This window comes from Diabrotica virgifera, chromosome 3, assembly GCF_917563875.1.
Source record: "Diabrotica virgifera virgifera chromosome 3, PGI_DIABVI_V3a".
In the NCBI taxonomy this organism is placed as follows: domain Eukaryota; kingdom Metazoa; phylum Arthropoda; class Insecta; order Coleoptera; family Chrysomelidae; genus Diabrotica; species Diabrotica virgifera.
Genome location: NC_065445.1, coordinates 190,423,482 through 190,449,862, shown reverse-complemented (window position 1 = coordinate 190,449,862; position 26,381 = coordinate 190,423,482). Strand labels below are relative to the sequence as shown.

Below are 26,381 nucleotides of genomic sequence, written 5' to 3'. Positions count from 1 at the left end.
ATCGGCCCACTTAAAAGTTTCCCACCCACGTCATTTTTGACGTCTCGGTATTTCCTAAACCTGTTGGCCGATTTAATTGATTTTTTTAATATGTTATAGCCTGATTCTTTAACAATACCGATGTAATAATATTGTTGCTAAACAGGTAAATTTTCATTGTATACCGGGTGTACGAATCAAACTGTGTTTTTTTTCTCAAACTTCGCATTACCCTGTGGAATATTCTAGCATTTATAAAATACTGAAATTAAAACCAAACTATAGCCTCAGGTTTTCTTAACATCCTGTTTTTTTATTCATTCGTTTAAGTTGGATAATAAAAAAGTTAGGTACTTTAACAACTAGACACGTTCTTCATCAATACACGGTGTTTCTAAATAAGTACGACACACTTTCTGCATGAAAAAATAATGACCGTTTGCTCTATAAAGATATGCCCGCAAATGCTTCATTTCCGAGATAAGGGATGTTGAATTTTTTCTTACAAACTGACGATTTATTTATTGCTCTAAAACCAGTTGAGATAGGCAAATGAAATTTGGTAGGTTTTAAGAGAGATAGTTATTTCGGATTTTTTGACATAAAATTAAGAATTTTATATTCACCATTGGCGTGCATACGTGATGTATGTAAAATGTTTATATCCGTATGCACGCCAATGGTGAATATAAAATTCTTATTTTTATGTCAAAAAATCCGCAATAACTACTATGTCTTAAAACCTACCAAATGGTATTTGCATATCTCAACCGGTTTTACAGCAATAAATAAATCGTCAGTTTGTAAGAAAAAATTCAACATCCCGTATCTCGGAAATGAAACATTTGCAAACATACGTTTACAAAACAAACTGTCATTATTTTTTTATGCAGAATTACCCCCTAAAGTTTGTCGCACTTATTTAGAAACACCGTGTATTGATGAAGAACATGTCTAGTTGATAAAGTACCTAACTTCTTTATTATCCAACTTAAACGAATGAATCAAAAAACAGAATGTTAAGAAAACTTGAGGCAATAGTTGGGTTTTAATTTCAGTATTTTATAAATGCTAAAATATTCCACAGGGTGATGCGAACTTTGAGAAAAAAAGCACAGTTTGATTCGTACACCCGGTATATAATGAAAATTTGCCTGTTTAGCAACAATATTATTACATCGGTATTGATATAGAATCAGGCTATAACATATCAAAAAATCACTTAAATCGGCCAACAGGTTTAGGAAATACGAAACATCAAAAATGACCAAATTTTTAAGTAGGTCGATTTCTATGCACGTAAGTTTATTTTCGTTTTGTTTTATTTTTCAAAAAACAAAAAATAACAAATTCCCTGCACAGAATACAAAAGTTTAAATTTTACCCTAAATTGTTCTCTGTGCACTCAGAGCAACATGCTACAATATGCTCCATAGACAAAATGTGCAAAATTAACGCGTTTTCCGTCTTTTACAGTATTTGCAATTTCCTCTTTTATTGGTGGTCACTTCTAATGGGCCTGATATAGGAGTATTTGATAGGCGCCACGCCGATTGTCATACAACTTGAGCTAAATGAAGTTTCAAAGCTCTCCTTTCCATATTTTCTTTTATCATATTTATTCCTAAATTCTAAATAAATCCTAAATAAATATTATATTTTACGTCAAAAACAGAAATAAACTGCATTACAAGTGTATGAATCTTAACTTCCAAAAGTAACACGAGTGGATGGATGGGGTCTGTCAGGACATATTATTAAATATCTCAAAACCGAAAAATAAATGTGTTCTCCGTGTCTTTGCGTCTTATTTTTTAATCACATAGAACTTAAAAAAATAAAAAAAATAAATTCTGGGAGTGACGGGGGTACCCTTTAATTTATTTATCCTGTCCATAAATGAAAAATTTGATGCGCCACTGTCGACGCATGTAACAGTGAAAAGTGACGGCATAGAGTGCTCATACGTTTTCTTTTACAAAAATAAAAACCTTATCTTTTCTTGTGATATTTTTTCTTTTACGTTCTACTATTTGAGTTATAGACGCTTCATTATCATCATTCATCCTTCTGCATCAAAAGTTGAACATACGCCTCCCCTAATTTCTTCCAGTTCTGTCGTTCTTGGGCTTCCTGCAACTAATTCCCAGCAATCCTTTTGACGTCGTCTGTCCATCGTGTAGGTGGTCTACCTCTACTTCTTCTGTCTTCTCTTGGTCTCCACACTGTAATTTTTTGGGTCCACCTCCCGTCCTTTATTCTGGCTACAGGGCCCGCCCAATTCCACTTGAGCCATGCTACTCGCTCTATGACATCTGTGGCGCCTGTCCTTCTTATGATTTCCTCATTTCTAACCCTGTCTCTGAGAGTCAGTCCACGTAGAGTCCATTCTTCTTTGGTTTGGTTGCTGTGGCCTGGGTTAAAGATAATGTTTCGGCGCCGTAAGTCATGACTGGAAGCACACATTGATGGAACGTCTTCTGTTTCAAATAATTTGGCATGTTGCTGTTGAACATGTCTGATAGAGCTCCATATGTGGTCCATGCTAAGGTGATCCTTCTTTGTAATTCGGCAGTTTGATTGTCCCTGGCAATTTGGATTTCATGCCCTAAGTATTTATATTTATGGACCAATGCTATTTCGTTGAAGTTGACTTTTGGATTTTCGCTTGGTACCAGGTTTGCCATGTATTGTGTGCTATAGACGCTTACGGTGACTAAAATGATTAGCAAATTTTACCTATCCCGGTTCTTAGTCTATAACAACCAAAATAATTTACATAAAAACTTCTTAAGAGCATACAGTAGCGCGTCATCAATATAACTTCGGGAGATAGTATTATACCTTTTTTCGTAAGGTCTGCGAAACTTTGTCAACAGTGTTTCGGGAGTGTTTGACATGTGACATTAACTCATAGGCGCGCTAAATGGAAGTAATAGAAAACAATTTTGTTATTAGTAAATAAATATTTATAAAAATAAACCAAAATGGGTGAAAATTTTATGTTATAGTCGGTTCGCTAAACTCGAGACACAACTGGCTAGTGATTTTAGTCGGTATTTTTTTTTTTGCCAATTTTGCCAAAATTGGCACAATTACTAACTATTTAGTAATTATTTTTTTTTGCCAATTTTAACAAATTGGCAAAATTGCTTACTAAAATCACTAGCCAGTTGTGTCTGAGTTTAGCGAACCGACTATAACATAGGTATTTGCACGAAATAATAATAATAAATAATTATAACATAGGTATTTGCACGAAATAATAATAATAAATAATCATTTCGTTGTGAAGCGAAACAAGAGCCGTCGTACTTTATTTAGTTCACAGAGCGGCAAAGGCACTCTAACTTTATATACATACTTGCATTAGAATTCGAAATATTTTGACATAATAGTTATTTATGATATAAGTGTTAAAAGTACACGTTTAAGGCACGCATGTGAAAGTTTGCAGAATGAGCGATAGCGAGTTCTGCAATTCATATGAGTGCCTTAAAAATGTACTTTTTAACACGCATATGCAGTAATTTAAAAAAACACGCATATCATACAATATTTTTTCTACAAACGTAATTACAGGACAATATCTACAAAAACTTTTACTTGAACTTGACTGACATTCCATTTTTATATTTTTTTGACATTACATCAAAATTGCCTATACGGTCAATACGAATTACAGTGCCATAAAATTTTTAAAGCACTAGTGCCTTAAAGAAGCATTTTTAACGCTCGTATGGAGTGCTAAAAATTGCATTGTTAACACGGTTGCAGAAAAAATATAATTACCTACCTACATACATATAACTAAACCTCACAATTAACAATAATCTATTTTTTCAAATAGGCCAACAACTTAGTTCTATTACACAAAAATGTAATACATTAACTACATATGAATAAACACTACTTTCCTATGAAACAACAATAACCAATTATTAAAATAATACACTACTGTGAACAGATATCGATAAAGATAACAGAACAGATCAGAGAAAGTCTGAAGCAGGTTTATCAAAATGACAGTGACAATTTCTCTATGTTGCCTAATTAGTTATTAGTTATATGTTCGATTTCTTGTTAGAAATAAAAAATTTTAGTAGGTCCAAAATGACACAAAATCTAGACATGGGATAAAAAAGTTTATTAATTTGAAGAAAGTGTATTTTTTTGTTCTTCTTAATGGCGGTACAGGCTCGTTTTTTTAATAGGGTATTTAATTACAGAGTAATTTCCACATACTAATATATTCCTCAAATTGGGCTCTGTGCCGCCATTCGTTATTATATTACGAATATGTGTGCCAAATATCTCGACAAAATATTCAAAATTACAGCCGCAATCTTGGACCGCGTTTGTTGCTACCTGTTGATCGCTACTGTAGCCTCTTAACTCAAAAAACACCTGCCTTGACAAAGGTGTGAATTCGACCTGATCTCTCATCCTGACTGACAAATGGAATGTAAAAAAAGGAAAGTCTCTCGAAGCGATGTTGGCGTCCAAAGGCTCTGCTTTTCCTGTCCTATCGCCTATTTTCATGGAATGATTTGAGTCAAACGCAATATTTTACGACGTTGAATCTTAAGCACGATCTGCCTTCAATATATCTCGATTCTCCACGTCCATATGGTTGTTTGGATGTAAATAAAAGAAGAACAGCACTTGATTTCTTTAGCGACTTTTGCAAATGTAAATAAACAATTGGATTATGCTTATACCGTTGATTGATAAATACGGAAATTTATCAGTCAACGCTTATACTTTGTTTAAAAATTTTAAGATGTCATTCGAGATGTTAAATCAAACGTTGGGGAGTTTATATGGCATACAGAGTGAAAAACATGCTAACTGTATCCATTTAAGCAATTTAAATCAAAGTTTAATACAGTATGTCTTTTTCAGTTCTTAATTATGGACGCTAGATCATACACGACAGCTGTGGCTAACAGAGCACGAGGTGGCGGTTGTGAGTACCCCGAATACTACCCAAATTGCGAAATTCAGTTCATGAATTTGGCCAACATACATTCCATCCGGAAAAGCTTCCACGCTTTGAGACAACTTTGCCTGTATTCTGCAGATCAACCCAAGTAAGTTGTATATTTAGTTCACTTTTAAGAATAGTTAATTGCTCTTATATTTTAACTAGACTGTCTCAACATAACGAAAAACGGCCTTTTTATATGTAATAAAATTCGAGGCCTATGTATTAAAATTCGAGTAATTTAGACAATGCGCCGAATTTAGTTTATATAGTCGCAAAAAGGGTTTTCTCAAGTTTTTGCGGATTCCCCCATAGTGACCCAACAGGTTGTGAGTCGGTAGAAGTTTCGAGATCTAAGTTTCTGCCTTACAGGCCCGTCTAAAGGTAGGTGTCTATAAGAAGACTAAAGCCACAATATTATTAAAAAAATGATTTTTATTAACGTTTCGACGCCCAAATCGGGTGCCGTTGTCAAAATACAAAATACTACTAACATAAACAAAAATGTTGTTGCTTAGTAAAAAAATTCTTCTAATAATTTATTTAATTTGACTCATTTATATCGGCAATATTATTAGAAGAATTTTTTTACTAAGCAACAACATTTTTGTTTATGTTAGTAGTATTTTGTATTTTGACAACGGCACCCGATTTGGGCGTCGAAACGTTAATAAAAATCATTTTTTTAATAATATTGTGGCTTATTTCCCATTAAATAGTTAAATTGTAAAAATGCCACAAGAAAATAGCTTCAGAACAACAAGAAGACTAAAATCTCTTGAATTTTTGTCTCATGAGAAATTTATTTCAGATATGTTTTCACAGAATATGAGATATTTCTCTGAAACACCTGAGTTTATGGGACTCTAGAGTTTACTCTCACATAAGATAATGTGTCTCTGACAGCACTGTTTCCACAGTATCACAAATAATCTGTAACTTGAAAGATGCAAACATTGGTGTAGTGTAAAGCATGCAACAAAAATTGGTTTACGATATAACTATAACTAAAGTTGTCAGTAAACTACCATTTATTGGTAAAATAAGGAAAAAAATTAGTCAAAAGAGGCAGGAACTAAAATTGTTATCCTCTGCGCTTTTTAAGATGAAAAATACAAATCAGAACAGGGTGGTGAATTAGTCGACAAGGGATCTCTAATTGCATTCACGACCTGTCGTTCACCGTGATAACAATCTTCGCCGAACTAGTGCCTTTTATACTCACAGAAGTGACTACAAATAAAATAAAAGTAAAGATGATTCAGATTTGATTACAGAAAAGGGCCTCTATGTGCTTATACGTATTTCGGCTTTAACTTAGCCTCATCAGAGTACCTGTGTAGAGGCACTGAACTGGAATCAAATATTTTCATCCTTTCGGTGTAATTATTAAAATAATTACCAAAAATGCAACTAGCACTATCTATGAATAGTTAGTCAAAAGAGACAGGAACAAAAATTCGAATTGTTATCCTCTGCGCTTTTTAAGATGGAAAATACAAGCAGAACAGAGTGGTGAATTGAACGACAGGTCGTGGATGCAATTATAGATCCCCTTGTCGACTAGTTCACCACTCTGTTCTGCTTTGTATTTTCCATCTTAAAAAGTGCTGAGGATAACAATTCGAATTTTAGTTCCTGCCTCTTTTCACTAACTATTCATAGGTGATGCTAGTCGCATATTTGTTAATTATTTTAATAATTACACCGAAGAGATGAAAAGATTTGATTCCAGTGCAGTGCCTCTACACAGGCGCTCCGATGAGGCTAAGTTAAAGCCGAAATACGTATAAGCACATAGAGGCCCTGTTTTGTAATCAAATCTGAATCTTATTTCAGTTAAATTATTGTGAGGTGTGAAGTGATTTTTAAGATATTACTATTATTAGCTATCCAGATTTAGCCATACGGCTCACACTCCCTCTAAGGGGAGGATTGACTCATCCCAGATACCTACCACAGGTATCGAAAGGATTGAGCTCTGGTGGGACTCTTTCCATGTTATCGAGCTTTAGGTGACTTAGTATGCAAATGTATCTCCCAAAAATTTTCGTACACTTCTGGCCGTCACGAATAGTACAGCTTTCTGCATGGTCTTATAAAGATGTTCATTCAGACCCAGATTTTTTATGCTTTCGAGGAGGGTCTTCGGAATGACTCCAGCAGTAGACATAAATAATAATCGGTATTGTCTGGGTACTTTGCATTCTCCATTGTCTCCGTATTTGATTTCCAGATCTCTGTACTTGGCGACCTTTTCAGTAAATTTAGTATGTAGATTATTGTTGTTAGGAATCGCCACATCAGTGAGTGTTGTTTGTTTCGTTAATTTATTGACTAATACGAGATCTAGTCTATTATGTGCCACTGTTTGGTGTGTGAGCACAGTGCGGTCCCAGTATAGCTTATAGTTGTCATTCTCAAGCATACTCTCAGATACGTATTGATAATATCGGAGATGGTCCGCTTGGAGAAGTCCCAGTTGGATAGCTATCTCTTGATGAAGGAGCTTTCCTACTGAGTCATGCCGTTCCTTGTATTCAGATGGAGCAAATGCCTGGCAGCTCCCGATAATATGTTGGATGGTTTCTTGGGCTTGACATCCATATCGGCATCTGTCGTTTTGAACCTGAGGGTCTTTGATGATATATTTCAGGTAAATAATTTCTGGTTGGTATAACCTGATCCTGAATGGCCAGTAATGAACCTTCCGTTTTGGGAAACATCTTTCCTGATGTCAACCAGTAGTTCGACGCTATATTGTCGACATAATCTTGGCTGCCCTCATTGGGATGTCGTCCGTGCAGAGGTTTACCCATCCAGGTACGCATTTTTTCGTCCTTAGTGAGGTGCTTTATGCGCATTTCTGGTTACCTCAGTTTGATCGGTGTTGTGTCATCTACTGCGCAGATAGCACGATGTAAAGCGCGGAACCTGCGTAGGTGTTTAGTGCCTTAAACAAATTTCTACTGTTAAGGTGTGAGCGAAGCAGCTGTTTTACCCTTCGTATAAACTCCGTAGTTATCTCTGTTGTTTTCATTTGTTTATGGTCAATTTTCCGCGCTTGCTTTACTCCAAGATATTTATACATATCGTTTTCACCCATGGCCTCGATGTTCTGGCCATTTTGTTTATCGAATCCTCCGGGCTGTACTTTTCCTCTGACTATATTTAAAACACGGTACTTTAGTCCAGAGAAATAAGATTTTTCTCGTGACACATCCCCCTCCAGGCCGAAACCAAATTTTTTGAGTAGTATGGACATCTATATTATTAACCTATATGTTTCCTGCAGCCGATTTTGATGATATACATAGTTATAAACAAATGAAGATCAAAAAACGCTAAATTTTCGCTTTTTTCGTCTATTACCAAAAAGTTAAGCACTTTAAACAAATTTGAGTGTAAGAAACTCATAAATCGTATAAAAAACTTCAATATGGCGTTCGCTGAATATGTCCATCCTTATTGGTTGCTTAGAAAATTGCAAAATAAATCATAAATTTTGAGTTTTTAAAAATATTTATAACTTATGTAAAAATTAACTTAGAACCTTCTTATTACACGGAATGCTGATACTTCTTGTACTTAAATTATATTTTATATTTCAAAGCAATTGGTCAAATAGTTTAAAAGTTATTTAATTTGTTTATCCCAAATTCATTTTTTTTGCAACACTACAAGTCAGAAAATTATAATCATACTTCGGACAGTTTATGAAAGAAGAACATTTATACTATTACCATTATTAAAAATAAATGACAAAAAATAATTTTAAACAGTGTAAAATTATTTTGAAAAAACATGTCGATTTTTTGCTTACTTATAAACATTTAGAATAACTTTTTAACCGTTACCTGTAGAAAAATTATTTTTTCATATTTAGAAAGACTGAATTTTTATACACATTTAGAAAGAAAAACAACTGTCCTAGGACAATTAGGGACAAAGTTAGCCCCCCCATTTATTTAATTCACATGTTTTTGCAAAATAATTCTGAAATATTTATAATTATTTTTTGTAATTTTTTTAATTAAATTAATACTGTAAATTTCCTTCTTCCATAAACTATCCAAAGTATTATTGTAGCTTCATCATTTTCTGACTTACAGTGTTGCAAAAAAAATAAATTTGGGATAAACAAATTAAATAACTTTTAAACTATGTGACCAATTTCTTCAAAATTTAGGGTATAAATTAAGCACCATAAGTCTCAGCATTCCGTGTAATAAGAAGGTTCTAAGTTAATTTTTACATAAGTTATAAATATTTATAGAAACTCAAAATTTATGATTTATTTTGCAATTTTCTAAGCAACCAATAAGGATATACATATTAAGCAAACGCCATATTGAAGTTTTTTATATCGTTTATGAGTTTCTTACTCTCAAATTTGTTTAAAATGCCTATTTTCTTAGTAATAGACGAAAAAAGCGAAAATTTACCGTTTTTTTATCTTCATTTGTTTATAACTATGTATATCATCAAAATCGGCTGCAGGAAATATATAGGTTATTATTTTAGATGTCCATATTACTCAAATAATTTGGTTTCGGCCTGGAGGGGGTTGTGTCACCAACAGGCTATTTTTTTTCCTTATTTCTCTGAACTACTTGTCTAGTCCGAAGTGCATACTAATATCATTAGAAAATGATTCTACAGTTTTTAGCATCTCATCTATTTGTTTTCGAGTGGAAGCCATATACAACAGATGATTTAGCTTCGCCACCACATTGTTGTTATTTTGGATGCTAAAACCTGCGTCACTGGAGTTCAATAGCTGAGACAGTGGGTTCATAGCTAGACAGACCCACAGAGGACTCAACGAATCTCCTTGAAACAGGCCCCGGCTGATTGCGATATTTTCAGTTTCGACGTTATTTTCACCAGGTATTTGAAGGTGAATTCTAGTCTTCCACTCCGTCATTATTAGTATGATTGTTAGTATTGTTATACCGTATCATTAAGTTCCTTATTAGAAATAGAAAAACTAATCGATATTGGGTGCGGGATTGATTAAAAAAAGATCAAATAAGAGTATACTGGAAACATTATCGAAAGAACTAGAACGAACACATCCAGAATGTTATAAAAATTTTCTTCGAATATCCGCCGCTGATTTTCAATGTTGGCTGAATAAAATAAAATTTGCATTCAAATTTCTTATTCCAAGCTTCAGTCCCATCAATTAGAATAGGATTCATACAACTCTATTAACTTCCGTATCATGGTTCTTGTCCAGTTAACATTACATTATTTTCTTTTAACACCCCTTTGATCGCTCGGTTCATTATTTTTTTTTATTACCTTATGACACAACAGTTTGACTCACGTGCAGTATGTGAAATAAATATTTCATTGGAAATTCGTAATGTATTGTGTTTACATGTTGAGATTTGTTTATAGAATTAAAGTCTGATGAGACATTCTCTCACGAAATTATCTCTAGTATATCACAGTATTTAGGTATGTATGATACTCCTTAGATATAAATTACGTTTAGTCATGAATGATTGTTGTTGTTTTGGTTGTTAATGATTGGGACATTTAAGGCAGAAATGCATTAAAGAGTCGCGGACACGAATCGTCGCGTACAAGACAGTAGACGACTTGAGACTTGAGACTCTCATTAAAAGATTGAATAAAGTCCTCGTCCCGTCCGCGACTTCCAAATGCGTTCATGAAGATACATACAGTTGAGTCCTTGGTTCTTTACCCGTGCGTCATTAATACCTGACGAGATAAAACACATACTTTTTATCTAGCATCATTATACAGTCCCTGCTCAATTTATTAGACTCACCCTAGAAATATCAGTTTTTTAAATTTGAAACACCTTAAAAGTGTGTTCAAAGTCATACGGAACTGCTGAATGGGTTAAATAACAATTACTTAATCATCGTGGTACATAATTAAGTTAAAAATGGTGAAACTTTTTGATTGAATTGTGAAAACTTGACAGATGACAATACAATGTGCTAAAAGGGCGCAATGACTCGACTTTTTTCAACTTTAGTTTTTTAGTTAAATTAGTGATTGGCGTTCAATTTTCGTAAAATTTGCAGTGGTGAGTGTTAATACTGATCTAAATTAATGTTATTTTTTAATTGGTTTAATTTATTTTAAGATATTAATAGAAATAGGTTAATTTCTAAAAGACGAATATCTTCGATTGAAATTTTTTCATATGGGTGATTGTAAAGATCTTTCTGTTGAGCAAACTTCTTCTGTTACTGCTCTATTAGAAAATATCTCATGTTTTCAAAGAGAAATAGCAAAAAAATGTGGTTTTTGTAATCGTTAGTTCGAAGGTTGGGTCAAAAACCTAAAGATGAACATCGTGTTACATCAATTTGGAGGGGTTGGTATGACAGAAAGATTTCAGTCACCCCCAGAGGCCAACGAATTTTAAAGAATTTGGCTGTAAAACGCAGAAGAGTCACCCATAGCGACATCAGGAATAAATTGGAAGAATCGGAGTGTTCAGTATCGGAGTCCACTGTACGCCGAAATTTGTAGAGTATGGGATTCAAATGTCATAGGCCAGTTATGGAACCATCTAAACAACTAACTATGGTCACAAATGCTCAAAAAACGCTTAGTTTGGGCCAATTTGCATAAAAACTATAGTCATAAAATATTTATGCTAATTGGCCGAAACTAAGCGTTTCTTGAGCATTTGTGCTGATGGTTTTGATTCCTTAACTGGCCTATGCTATTTAAATCCCATACTGTACAAATTTTGGCGTACCGTGGACTACAATAGTGAACACTCTGCTACTTCCAATTTATTCCTTATATCGCTATGAGTGACTCATATGTGGTTTACAGCCAAATTTTTTAAAATCCGTTGCCCTCTGGGGGTGACTAAAATCTTTCTGCCATACCAACCCCGCCAAATTGATGTAACAGGATGTTCCTCTTTAGGTTTTTGACTCGACCTTCTAACTGAAGATTAAGAAAAACATTTTTTTGCTATTTCTCTTTGAGAACATACGATATTCTCTAATAGAGCAGTAACAGAAGAGATTTGTTTAACAGAAATATCTTTACAATCATCCATATGAAAAAATTCCAATCGAAAATACTCGTCTTTTAGAAATTACCATATTTGTATTAATATCTTAAAATAAATTAAGGGGGGGGGGGTATGGTTTGAAATATTTAATTTTTTTTTATTATTTCAAATAAAAGTGCATACTTTTAAGAATACTCTCTGAAAATTTCAAAATAATCGGAGTAAAATTACCAGAGATACAGGGTGTTGAATATCCCTACCTTCGACTCGCTTTGCCGGGGCTTCGCGCCAGTACGCTTGAGCGTAGTGAGAAACGTTAAACAACTGTTCGCCTTCTCTTTTGTAGATTACTCCGCAATTCAAAAAACATTCCAATGTTCATCACTTTACGATTTGGCAGACAAATAAGAAGATGAAGATGCAGTTGTCAAAACTTTAAACGCATTTTTCTCAAAACTGCTTTTTCAAATGCGGTGGACATTGTAACTGAAAAACTACTTGACCGATCTACCTGAAATTTTGCATAGATTTTCTTTAGACATTTCGTGAGGTAACAACGTCGAGATATTTTTCGTTTTGTGCTTATTTTTTGTTCAACAATATTAAATCTGTTTGTTTTCACAAAATTGTTATCAAAAATTTCGTAATTTTAACTTCTGAGTGATACCAAAAATTCAAAAATCATTAAAAATAAAAATTCGACGTTGTTACCTCGTGAAACTCATAAGCTAATTAAATCTTTTTGAATTTTTTGTTTCGTATGATCCAGTGATGAGTTCTGATGTCCACCACAAAATCAATTTTTTTTTGAGCTGCCTGCCAAAATTTGTCGCCAATGGCTTATTTTTCAATATTTTGGATTGAATTTTTTCTTAAACATTCTTTGAATTGTACTTAATATGTTTATTTAATTTAAAAATAAAATAATTCTACCATAGCGTCGAAAAAAAATTCACAAAAATGTGCTTGATATGTTGATTTCAAACCATACCCCTCCCCCCTTAAACAAATTAAAAACTAACATTAATTTAGAACAATATTAACACTCGCCACTGAAAATTTAACACCAATCACCAATTTAACTAAAAAACTAAAGTTGAAAAAAGTCGAGTCATTGCACACTTTTAAGACATTCTATTGCCATCTGTAAAATTTTCACAGTTCAATAAAAAAATTTTACCATTTATTTTTAACTTAATTATGTAGCACGATTATCAAGTAATTGTTATTTACCCCATTTAGCAGTTCCATATCACTTTGAAGATACTTTTAAGGTGCTGGAAATTAAAAAAACTAATATTTCTAGGGTGAGTCTAATAAATTGAGCAGGGACTGTACTAGATTTGTAGCACAAGTACTAGATTGCACTGTCATTTTTATAAAAAAAGTTAACTACATACTAGTTTCGTAATGTTGTTCTGAAGCTATTTCCTTGTGGCATTTTTGTAATTAACTATTCTAATTGGGAAATAAGCCACATTTTAACTTGAAAAGATAATTTTATTAAAGTTCGACGTCCAAATCGGACGCCGTTGCCAGAATACAAAATATTAATGAAACGGTAATAAAATATTACGTCGAAACGTTAATAAAATCTTTTTTAGTTAAATTGTGGCTTATTCCCCATTTAGAATAGTTAACTACATACTAGATTTCTAGAACTATGGCGTGTTGAATTTATCAATTCATTCACAATAGTTGAGCCCAAATTTCTTTGAATTTCATCACCTGACTGTCTTCCAACATATATTTTTCCATCAATAGCATATCAACTTTCTGGAAGTATATGAGGGGTAGAGATGCGATAAATTGCAAACAAACACAGAGGATTGTTTATGCACGCAAAGAACTCGAGTGGATCCAAAGTGTCCATCTTAAGGCGGAAATACATATCCGCGCCGCGAACTCCGCGCCGTGTGTGCGCCGCGCGTTCGTGGCGCGGTTATTGTTCGTTAAAATTTTTCATTTTGACGATCCAGAGGAAACTTACGAACGTTTAGTAATTGTAGATAATCATGTCTCTGTCCTGTACTTCTACTACATCTTATTTTGGTATTGTTCTGAAACTATTTTGTTGTGTCATCTTATGCAATTTACTATTTTATGTGGAATAAGCCACAGTTTGGGAACATTTCGGGAACTACCTTTTTCGCTTCCTGGCAACACAAATATAATGGTAGGGGAGCCCAAGCGGGGATTTTTGCAGTTACTCGAGCGCGTCAGATTATCATATGGGGAGAAACGTGGTACCCTGCAAATGTGCCTCCACCATATATTGGCTCTTAACACAGGGGAGTTCGTTCAGGGGGGCCCGAAAAAAAATCTATCCTTAAAATATTCGAAATTGTCAGATTAAGATAAGGTAAGTTAAGTACATGCAAAAGAGTCTATATTTCAAAAATATGACGATTTGAGCGGGGCGTACGGAAATGGGTGAGTCAAAAAGTTTCACAAAAAAAAGCGAATATTTCGCGAAATGAACGTCAGATTGAAAAACTAAAAACTACGTGTTCAATATTTTTCAAAAATCTATCGAAAAATACCAAACTTGACCCCTCACGGAGAGGGGTGGGGGGTAAATTTAAAATTTTAAATACAAATCCCGCGATCTTTCGCAAAATAAACATCATATCGAAAAACTGCAAATACACTTTATCAATGTTTTTGAAAAATCTATCGAATGGTTCCAAGCACGACCCCCCACGGAGGTGAGGTGGGGGGTTACTTTAAAATCTTAAATGGTAGACCCCGTTTCTTATTGCAGATTTGGATTGTTTGTATAAAAATAAAAAACTTTTATTCGAAAATTTTTTTTGAATTATGGATAGATGGCGCTATAATCGGAAAAAAGATTGTTGGAAATGGAAAATTAAATTAAAAATGGGAAGTCCCCACTAAAATGGAAAATTTTACTTAACTTTTTTGGTTTTAGGACCTAATAATCACAACCCAATAGGTCCCCAAAGCGCTCGAGTGACTGCACATTTAGCATACTTTGCTTCCCTACCATAATATATCTGCTTGTTCCTACAACCAGAAACAAAATTAGAGAACTATAGGTACTTCCAAGTCATGCGATACCTTTTTCGTTTTCCGGTGACACAATTGTAATGTATCTGCTTGTTTCAACTGCGTAGCTTCACTAGAAACGAAACTAGAGAACTATAGGTTCTTCCAAGCCCTGTGTTAACTTTTTCGCTTTCCGGTGACCCAATTATAACATATCTACTTGTTCCAACTCCGTTGCTTCACCAGAAGCGAAGTTAGGAAACTATAGGCTCTTCCAAGTTGTGCGTTACCTGTTTCGTTTTCCGGTGACCCAATTATAATATATATGCTTGTTCCAACTACGTTGCTTCACCAGAAGCGAAGTTAGAAAACTATTGGGTCTTCCAAGTTGTGCGTTACCTTTTTGGCTTTCCGGTAACCCAATTATAATATATCTGCTTGTTCCAACTCCGTTGCTTCACCAGAAGCGAAGTTAGAAAACTATTGGTTCTTCCAAGATGTGCGTTACCTTTTTCGCTTTCCGACGACACAATTATAACATATCTACTTGTTCCAACTCCGCTGCTTCACCAGAAGCGAAGTTAGGAAACTATAGGCTCTTCCAAGTTGTGCGTTACCTTTTTCGTTTTCCGGTGACATAATTATAATATATCTGCTTGTTCCAACTCCATTGCTTCACCAGAAGCGAAGTTAGAAAACTATTGGGTCTTCCAAGTTGTGCGTTACCTTTTTGGCTTTCCGGTGACCCAATTATAATATATCTGCTTGTTCCAACTCCGTTGCTTCACCAGAAGCGAAGTTAGAAAACTACTGGGTCTTCCAAGTTGTGCGTTACCTTTTTGGCTTTCCGGTGACCCAATTATAATATATCTGCTTGTTACAACTCCGTTGCTTCACCAGAAGCGAAGTTAGAAAACTATTGGGTCTTCCAAGTTGTGCGTTACCTCTTTCGTTTTCTGGTGACCCAATTATAATATATCTGCTTGTTCCAACTCCGTTGCTTCACCAGAAGCGAAGTTAGAAAACTATTGGGTCTTCCAAGTTGTGCGTTACCTTTTTGGCTTTCCGGTGACCCAATTATAATATATCTGCTTGTTCCAACTCTGTTGCTTCACCAGAAGCGAAGTTAGAAAACTATTGGGTCTTCCAAGTTGTGCCTTACCTTTTTCGCTTTCCGGTGACACAATTATAATATATCCGCTTGTTTCAACTGCGTTGCTTCGCCAGACACGAAGTTAGAAAACTATAGGTTCTCCAAGTCGTGCGTTACCTATTTCGCTTTCCGGTGACACATAATATATATCTGCTTATGAATGTTTTTTTGATATTGATAACTATTTCCGAAGTGAAAGTCGAAAGGTCAAGTAAACTTGATTTCAAACTCGAATTGTGGCTTATGCCCAAATAAAATAATAAATCTTATTTTTAATACATGTTATTTTTAGTACAACAATGAACTAACATTTTTTAAAAAGGTCCGCATGTACATTTTTTTATTTCAGCTTCTATTTCCGTTCAGATCGGATTTAAGTTGTTTCTTTAAATTAAATGGTTCTTTATTGAGGATCCCACAATAATGATTTTCCACGGTAAACATCAATTTCCTTCCGACAGTACCGACCATTCCATTACTAACAAATATTCAACTCATGCGCGCCAAAACCAACAAACCACTCGCAAACCCGTCCAAATACGTATTGCGAACCATCAAAGCGTTTGTTGAAAAACCGACAGAATTTAGATCGTGGTGCGCCGTGTGCGTGCCGTTTGTGCGTCACTTGAAAACACGTACTAATCTGACGAATACGCTGCGCGCGAGCGGCTCGCACACCGAGCAGAGCGCATATGTATCTCCGCCTTTATGTAAAAGACGCAAAAATCACAAATTTGTTCATGACATTTACCTTTTAGCAACAGTTTTATTTTGTGTGTATATGTATAATGAAGGAATACAATAAGCATCTAATTATATCCAAAATCATATGAAAAAATTGATGTGAAAAAAAGGTTCTGGGTCGAAAATACCCATGATATGATAATGTTGCTATTGACATTCATCTATAAACTTTTGTTAAAAAACTTTTTTTGTGTAAAAATTCTATGTATCTAAAATTCTTTCAATTTTAGTTGGTACAGTCAGATGGAGGGTACACGTTGGCTGTCCCACATGTCCGGCTTGATGAAGGCGGCAGTAACACTAGTAGCTGCAGTAGAAAGAGATGCCAGGCCTGTATTGGTTCATTGCTCAGATGGTTGGGATAGAACGCCGCAAATTGTGGCTTTGGCCGAGCTTCTGCTTGATCCGTACTATCGTACTATCGATGTAAGTAAATTATTTTTAATATAAAAGTATCAATAGATATTTGTAGTTTCAAATGCAGTGGCGAGAATTGCTCGAAAGAGTAATGACTAATGCCTAACCTATCGAAGCATTGGGGTTCCAAAAAATACTTATGATTTACAATAGGTCAAATTGTTGAAGATAAATACAAAATAGACACATTATTAAAGAATAATATTAGATTAAACACACGTCATTTCTTCTTTAATTACTTTGGATGAATAATAACCGATTTGTAGTGATTAATAACTGATTTGTTAGCGTGGGCCTCGTTTGGTAAGCTCAGCTTCATATTGAAGAATAAAAAATACCCTCAATATCTAAAAACGAAAATCTACGACCAATGTATTCTTCCGGTCCTTACATATGGATGTCAAACATGGACGTTCACAAAAGCGAATATGGACAGAATTGCGAAAACACAAAGAGCAATGGAAAGACAAATGATCAACGTAAGACTGTCAGATAGAAAAAGGAATTCCTGGGTAAGAAATATCACAAAAGTTAAAGATGCTACTCGTCAAACAGCTAAACTAAAATGGAAATTCGCCGGTCATACGATTAGACAAAAAGACGAAAGATGGAATAAAATTATTACAGAGTGGAGACCATGGACATATAAACGAAAGAGAGGAAGACCACAGATGAGATGGGTAGATGACCTAAAACACCAAGCAGGCTCAAAATGGATGCACATGGCTCAGGATAGAGAAAGATGGAGAAGCGAAGGGGAGGCCTATGTCCAATATTGGATGTCGCAAGGCTAATAGATTGTAGTGATTAGTAGTATTTAATATATGTACAACAAAATTTGTTGAAATGTCAAAAATACCAAGAATGCCTTTAAGTACAATTAAATGTATATTATAAATAAAACTGTAGCTCTATCATTTGCATCCCAGTTTTGATATTCTTGACACCACCTTAATCTTACAGCGCGATTACCTCTGGGGATAGGTGGATATCTCAATATGGATGTGGACTATGGGATTGGCTCATGAAGACGATTTTTTACAGTATCACAGCTATGGTTAGCTGGTGTGTCTGCTGCAAACCGCTAGTCATTTCAGATGCTGTAATTGTTGTTTGTCTTATAGCGATTAACACTAAAAATTGATCTTTAGCTGCAGTTGTAGCTCGTTCCCGTCCTGGATGACGTTCGGCTGGATTTTCTGTATCACAAAAACGCCGCCACAATAATACTTTGGGAGATTCCCAGCTCTCAGCTACATTAGTTCACCTTGAAAAGGCTTACGGCCCTATTCATCTCATCCAAAATGACGTTCCATGATAAACAATATTTTCAATGCACCAACTAAACAAGAAATATATAGTACGAAGAAAATCGAAACTATCAGAATATTTACTGTAGTATACAAACTATAGTTTTTTCCTCTCCAGTTAAAAGCTTTGTCAAATATTCATTATCACTTTTAGTCCATGTGGTGAAGCCGCTCCCGTCTGAAAAAATTTCTGATTCCGGCACCCAATCTGAAGGGTGCCGGGCGGAATTTTTGCGCAGAAATTATTTAAACAATTTTTTTAAACAAATACAAAAGATCACCTTTTTTGCTCTGGATTAATTTTTTTTGGGTTTTTTGGGTCATTCTAAACAAGAAAGGTATCTTGTGATTTTTCTCAAAAATTGATAGTTTTCGAGTTATAGGCGATTTAAAATCTAAAAAAATGCGAAAATGCGCATTTTTGAGGCTTAAAAACTCATATTTAGAATAGTATTTTTGAGGTTGTCAAGTACTTAATTGTCGTTTAAACATTCATTTTCAAGATTCCGAAGAGTGATAGGGTCTAAATTTACACCGTTGTTATTTAATTGTTAAATATGCGTGCCCATCCGAATTTTTTGCCTTTGCGGCGCGCTCTGTTTCAACAATCTCCTATTGTCCTCCGGAAAGTTTTTTTTTTAGATTATTTGGGACATTCTAAATAAAATAAGTTTCTTGTCATTTTTCTCAAAAGTTAATAGTTTTAAAGTTATAAGCGATTTAAAATCCAAAAATGTGTATTTTCGTTTTTTTTTCGGATTTTAGATCGCTTATTTAAAACTATAAACTTTTCAGAAAAATGACAAGAAACCTATTTTATTTAGAATGGCCCAAATAATCTAAAAAATCTTTTTCAGAGAAAAATAAGACATTGTTGAAATAGAGTGCGCTGCACCGGTAAAAAAATTGGATGGAGACGCATATTTAACAATTAAATAACAACGGTGTAAATTGAAGTTAGACCCGATCACTCTTCAGGATCTTGAAAATAAATGTTAAAACTATAATATAAGTACTTGGCAACCTCCAAAATACTATTTTAAATATGAGTTTTTAAGCCTAGAAAATGCGTATTTTCGCATTTTTTAGATTTTTAATCGCCTATAACTCGAATACTGTCAATTTGTGAAAAAAATCACAAGCTAACTTTCTTGTTTAGAATGGTCCAAAAAACCTAAAAAAATATGTTCCAGAGCAAAAAAAGATGATCTTTTGTATTTGTTCAAAAAAATTGTTTAAGGAATTTCTGCACAAAAATTCCGCCCGGCACCCTTCAGATTTGTTTAAAGGGGACATTTTTGAATAGGAATCCGCAAAGAAACCGAATCAGAAATTTTTCAGACGGGAGCGGTCGCACCACATGGACTATTTTGCAGTTTTGTTTTACTCACAAAATATACAGCATGAGCAACTATACAACGGCCAAACGAATTTATCTTTATTAATTTTATTATGTTATAAAAATATCCGTAGACTTCTCCGATGTGTGTATTTGACAAAATTTTTTTATAGTTGAGAGAACACATATTCCAATAATAATTGATAAAAATTATTTTACATACTTTTAAAACTTTGTATGTCCCTAATATCTATATGATTACGGTTATATAAATAAAACACATATTTGTAAAATCAAAATTCATTTATTATTTTTGAAGTTATACTTCTTTAGGCGCGATTGAGAGTGAAATTTCATAATTCTGCGCGCATGCGCACACAGATAGTATGGCGTTTAGTTGCTAAAATCTTTCTAGTTATGTATAAATATATCAGTGCAAGAAAAGGTGTGAAAAGAATATATTAGTGTTTTTAGTAAATATATTTATTATAATTTTTGTGTCTTTGGATTTGTCTTCGTCAGGAGTAAGATGAGTATTATTAAAACATTTTATTGTATATTTATTCACCTTGTCTGTTTGTTACCGTGAATTGTCATTAGGTACGTCCGAACCGATACAGACACAGTCCTCGTAGCGTATTTGGTATAGCATTTAGTCGAGGCATTGAAGGATTGAAGTGTCGATTTTTCGAATGTTTTGTATAAATGTACCTATTTACAAATGTTTCTTCTAAAATTTAGGAATATATCAAGTTTATAATACATTTAAGTATGTAGTAATTTTCTTTACAATTTTTACTTATCTATTTGTTTTTGTTTATACCTAATATCGCCCGTGTCTAGCAAGTGTCTGCGTAGGCTAGCGGTATGTGTATCTAGTTACGGACGTGTTAGTACTTGGTTCGATTGGCCATTAGGAAAAATTTTTTGTTTATTATTAATGGTTATTGACATCTTAGACTATTATATGGACTTAAAAATGATTAAAAATAATTAAAATAATTAATCGGGATGTTGCCCAACTATTTACCGAGTTGCAAATTTATAATAATTGCCTATTTCAAAATGCACTTTTGAAATACATTTTTATTATGCACAAATGCAATTTCAGATTTCTTATTCATTATATTAGTTCACAAAATTTCCTGACATTCTCACGAATCCAACGCACCAAACTGCATTAAAATCCGTCTAACTGCGCCAAAAATCGACAGTAAGGCCTTTTTTCAATGCCTCGACTAATTCGGCCAGAGATCGAAAGGTCTTGAGTTCGAATCCAGTGCAATCCTATACTTTTTTAAAAATTTTTGAAAGCGGTAAGCACAAAATTATTTTGGTGTTTAAAAAAATTAAAACAAACTGTTTAAAGTATGTATATTTATTTTTAAGAAATCATATTATAATAGAAGTATAACTGGACCGCGTTATGTAATAGCGGATTAAGCGTCAAAATGTAGTTTTGAGATAAATCGGTTTAAAGATTTTAAATTTGTTTTTGGTACTATTTCTAAAATATAGTACTTACATGTTTCATATTTAATACATTAATGCAAATGTAAATAGACTTTTACATGTGTTTAAAATTTTTTAAAAATAATTTATATTTTAAAAGTTATTCGATAAAATGTCGCTTAATTCGTTAATGATTTTTTAAGATATGCATGAGTTAAGATCCGAATACCGGATTAAGAGACATATTTGGCGCTTAATCTGATGTTACCTGACAATGTATGTCTTTTAATTCGATATCTTAAACGTTAGTAAATATGTTATGTTTTGTAATAAAGAATTAACCGACTATTCGTGGCGCTTGATTCGTTATTACACTTACAAAGATGCCGATTTTTGTTTATGACAATGGATTATGTACCATTATTGGCGTTTAGTTCGATATTACAAATCCTAGTGTGAGATTTTTTTTAATAAAATACAAAATGTCGCTTAATACAGGCATTTAAAAACAGCTTTTTTTTTAATTTTTTTACAAAAAACATATTTTTATACATATATTTGCACCCTAGCTGCAAGATGGCACTAATATCTCGATTTTGGACTTTTGGCGGTTAATCCGTTATTACATAATGCGGTCCAACTTCTTACGTGCGTACAAAGTACACACACATTCTTTTTTTTTTAATTTAGTAATACAATTATTTTGCGGTTTCAAATATAAAATATTTATCTCAAATTACAATATTGCAATGTCACTGTATAGCTGTCTCTATTGTCTACGCGACCAAATACTTCGTGTAACTGCTGACCACTGCATTTGGACCTGGTATTTTCGTATTCCTGTTTCATTTGACCTCTTATCGTATATAATTATCCTTATTACTCCTAAACTTTTATTTGTAAATTATTCTTAATATTATTTTTAGGGTTTTCGCATTTTAATCGAACGAGAATGGTTAGCATTTGGTCACAAATTCGCCGACAGATGTGGTCATTCCTCAGGGAGTGATGATCAAAACGAACGATGTCCCGTTTTCTTGCAATGGTTGGACTGCGTACATCAATTGCTTCTACAGTTTCCTTGTGCATTTGAATTTTCACAGATTTTCTTGGTAAGTAGATGTTCTTAATTAGTTTATTAGAAGTAAGTTAAAAATTTTAAAAACAAAAAGGAAGTACATATATCTACTACAAAAAAGAAGACAAAAACTTCTTTTTTGTAGTAGGTACATCAACCTACCCCGTTACAGAGGCTCTAGGATGAACAATTGGCAAGAGGCGCTCAAGAGAATGAAGAAAATCAAATCTCGAAAGCTGCAGTACTTTGGACACATTATGCGAAGTGAATCCAGATATGCCAACCTACAAGCCATTCTGTAGGGAAGAATGACCAACATTCGTTACGGATAGGCACATTAAGAAGAAAAGTACAAATAAATACGAGAGCAACGGGTAAAACGTTGGACCTATATAATTTTCTCATTACATATAAAGGTTCTTCATCTTCTTCATTATGTAATGTACTATTAATAGTCCACTTACTTATGGATTTTGATCCAAATGTTATAGTCCTTGGGCCCACATATAAAATTATTATTTATGACCACACCATCGAAACTTTTTGTACTTGTTATTTGGGTGGAGTAAGACAAATTTGGAGCTTGGCTTATTATGTTAGTGGGGCGTTTGTCTGTCAAGCTGTCACGAAGTTGTCAATTTTATGCAAGAAAAAAATGTATAAACACATTGGTCATTTTATTTTAATCAATGGTTTTTATCATATAAACAGCGAAAACAATTTTGGCGGACAAAAATATTGGGCCATATGACGCGTCGGACATGCTAAATATCTCAAATTTATGAAAATAATAAATTTATTACCAGATGGCTAATTTTAACACCATCAAACATTTTTACAATAAAGTGGTAACCTTGTCAAACAATTTTCACGGGGCTTATGCGCAGTCGGATGCGCCGAAGATGTCAATTTCCCGGAATTTTTTATTTACAATCATTTTTCCGACAAAAATAGGAGGTTATAAGTAATTATATTCTAAATAAAAAATCTAAGTATCCGACAACAATATTGGGGCAAATCTAGAGTCGGACAAAAAATTTAATTTTTATTAGTAAACTATACTTTTAAACTATGCTGGGTTCGTGCATCCCTTATCTTCACAACCATTTTTCCGACAAAAGTAGTAGGTTACAAGTAATTATATTCGTAAAAAAAAATGTAATTGTAAACAAAAAATGTAATTTTCTGACAAAAATGTTGGGGCAAACGAACAGAAAACTTAATTATTTTAGGTTATCGACGCCCTTAAGAAGAGGCATTGTCAAAAAATGTTTTAGAACAGTTTTTCTCGGTTACTTTTGAATCGATTTAACTGAAAATTGGTACACACACTAAGTACAACATTTAAAAGGGCGTGACGTAGAGTTGTACCCAAAATTTTCCAAAAAAAATTCCGAAAAGAGGGAAAATTTTGGAAAATTTTTGATCTGAAAATTTGTGTAAATACTCTTTGAACAATGACAAACATCGTTCTGTAGTTTCTTTTCTCGAATTTTAATCTGAAAATGTGTGTACATACTCCTTGAACAATGACAAACATCGTTCTGTAGTTTCTTTTCTAGAATTTTCAAAAAAAATTCGAAAAAAGAGAAAATTTCGGAAAATGTTTTGAAAATTTTGTCCGACAAGTGAAACAATATGCATTACACATGTAAAAAACAGTACAAAATAAAAATGACATCTGTGGTACTAAACAAAAATATTCCAGGAAATTGTCATCTTCGGCGCATCCGACTGCGCATATGCCCCGTGAAAATTGTCCGATAAGGTTACCACATTATCGTAAAAATGTTTTATGGTAGATTCTGTTAAAATTAGCCATGTGGTAATAAATTTATTATTTTCATAAATTTGACATATTTAGCGTGTCCGACGCGTCATATGGCCCAATATTTTTGTCCGAAAAAATTGTTTTCGCTGTTTATATGATAAAAACCATTGATTAAAATAAAATGACCAATGTGTTATAAATTTTTTTCTTGCATAAAATTGACAACTTCGTGACAGCTTGACAGGCAAACGCCCCACTACCATAATGCGCCAAGCTCCAAATGTGTCAAACTCCACCCAAATAACCAGAAAAAGAGTTTCGGATACTAATAAATAAATAATAAATAAATAATAATTTTATATGTGGGCCCAAGGACTATTAAAGAACCGCTTGGATTGATAAATTTTGGCATATACATAGCTAAAATGTCAAAGAAAAAAAGTAATAATATGCCAATGTGTGCTTTCGCCCTGGGAGTAAAAGTCACCCTTTCTCGGAGGTGAAAAATATACGTTCAAAATTAGTTGGGAAATGGATAAACTTATTAATTTTAAGCAACTTGTTCTATAGTGTTTTTTCGCCAAATCAATACTTTTTGAGTTATTTCCGAGTGAATATGTTCATTTTTCAACACAAAAAAAGACGTTTTTAGACGGTTTTTTGCAAATAACTCAAAAAGTAAGTATCTTATCGAAAAAAATATTCTTAGCAAAAATATAGCTTATAAAAAATGAAAAAAATTGTGTGTTCATAAGGTCTCTAGACCCAGAAGAAGCAGAGTTCTAGCTAATGAAGTATAATTTCATATTCTTCAAATTTCAAATCGAATATTTCAACGTGAAATAACCAAAAAATGAAGCACTTTTGGGGAAAACTCATTGCACTTTTTTCAAGTGTATAAAAAAGCTTTATTTTTATTTGTTAAGTTTCTAGCATCAAAACTAAACAAGTTACGCTCAAAATAAAGTTGGTCCCTTTTTTTCTTTGGTAAAAGAAAAGCTAGTTAGCATCTCAAATGAAATTAATCGTTACTGCTTCACAAATTACTTTATTTATGTATTGTTTATATGCTTTGTAAGTTTATTCGGTTCAAAGTGCTTATTTTTGATAAAATTTGGTTTTAAAAGATGGTTCAGATTTGATTACAGTACAGAGCCTCTACTATGTGCTTATAAGTATTTCGGAATAACCGTTTCCTCATCGGAGCACCTGGGTAGAGACACTGAACTGCAATCAAATCCTTTCATCCTTTCGGGGTAATTATCAGTAGTAATTGCACAAGAACTCTAAAATTCTATATTAATTTTAGAGATCGAGTGCAAGCGGTAACGATTAATTTCATTTGAGATGCTAACTAGCTTTTCTTTTACCAAAGAAAAAAGGGACCAACTTTATTTTGAGCGTAACTTGTTTAGTTTTGATGCTAGAAACTTAAAAAATAAAAATAAAGCTTTTTTTATACACTTGAAAAAAGTGCAATGAGTTTTCCCCAAAAGTGCTTCATTTTTTGATTATTTCACGTTGAAATATTCGATTTGAAATTTGACGAATATGAAATTATATTTCATTAGCTAGAACCTAGAACTCTGCTTCTACTGGGTCTAGAGACCTTATGCACACACAATTTTTTTCATTTTTTATAAGCTATATTTTTGCTAAGAATATCTTTAAAACTGTTCAAAACCAAAATTTTATTGTAATTTATTTATGTAAGTACAAATTAGTACAATTAAACAAACAGTTGTTATAAATATTAATTTGACGGTTGAAAGTCATCACTTTTATAATTTTTAAAACATTAATTGTCATTAATGTCACTGAATGTATTTTTTCGTAGCAACGAAGGGCATCTGACGTAATATACTTGACGACGGGAAATTATCAAAAATTATCGATTTAATTTAGATTTCTGTAGCTTTCTATTGGTCAGAATCTCCTATGAATGAAATAATCAAAATAATTACCAAATATGCTACTAGCACCATCTATGAATCGAAAGTCAAATAAGTCAGGAAATAAAATTCGAAATTATTTATCCTCTGAACTTTTTAAGTTGGAAAAATAAAGCATAACAGAATTTTATTTCCTGACTTATTTGACTTTTAATTTTTTTTAATTTCGAAA

General features: G+C 33.3%; 1 protein-coding gene across 4 annotated transcripts in view; it reads left to right on the top strand.

Annotated features, from left to right (window-relative positions):
- LOC126882269 (myotubularin-related protein 4) overlaps positions 1-26,381 on the top strand; it is a 294,225-nt gene that overhangs the window by 185,735 nt on the left and 82,109 nt on the right. For all 4 annotated transcript variants that reach the window (XM_050647103.1, XM_050647106.1, XM_050647104.1 and 1 more), the window contains exons 6-8: positions 4,885-5,072; positions 17,121-17,316; positions 22,335-22,520. In XM_050647103.1, the coding sequence (XP_050503060.1) occupies positions 4,885-5,072; positions 17,121-17,316; positions 22,335-22,520 (570 nt within the window). The remainder of the gene's footprint in view (positions 1-4,884; positions 5,073-17,120; positions 17,317-22,334; positions 22,521-26,381) is intronic.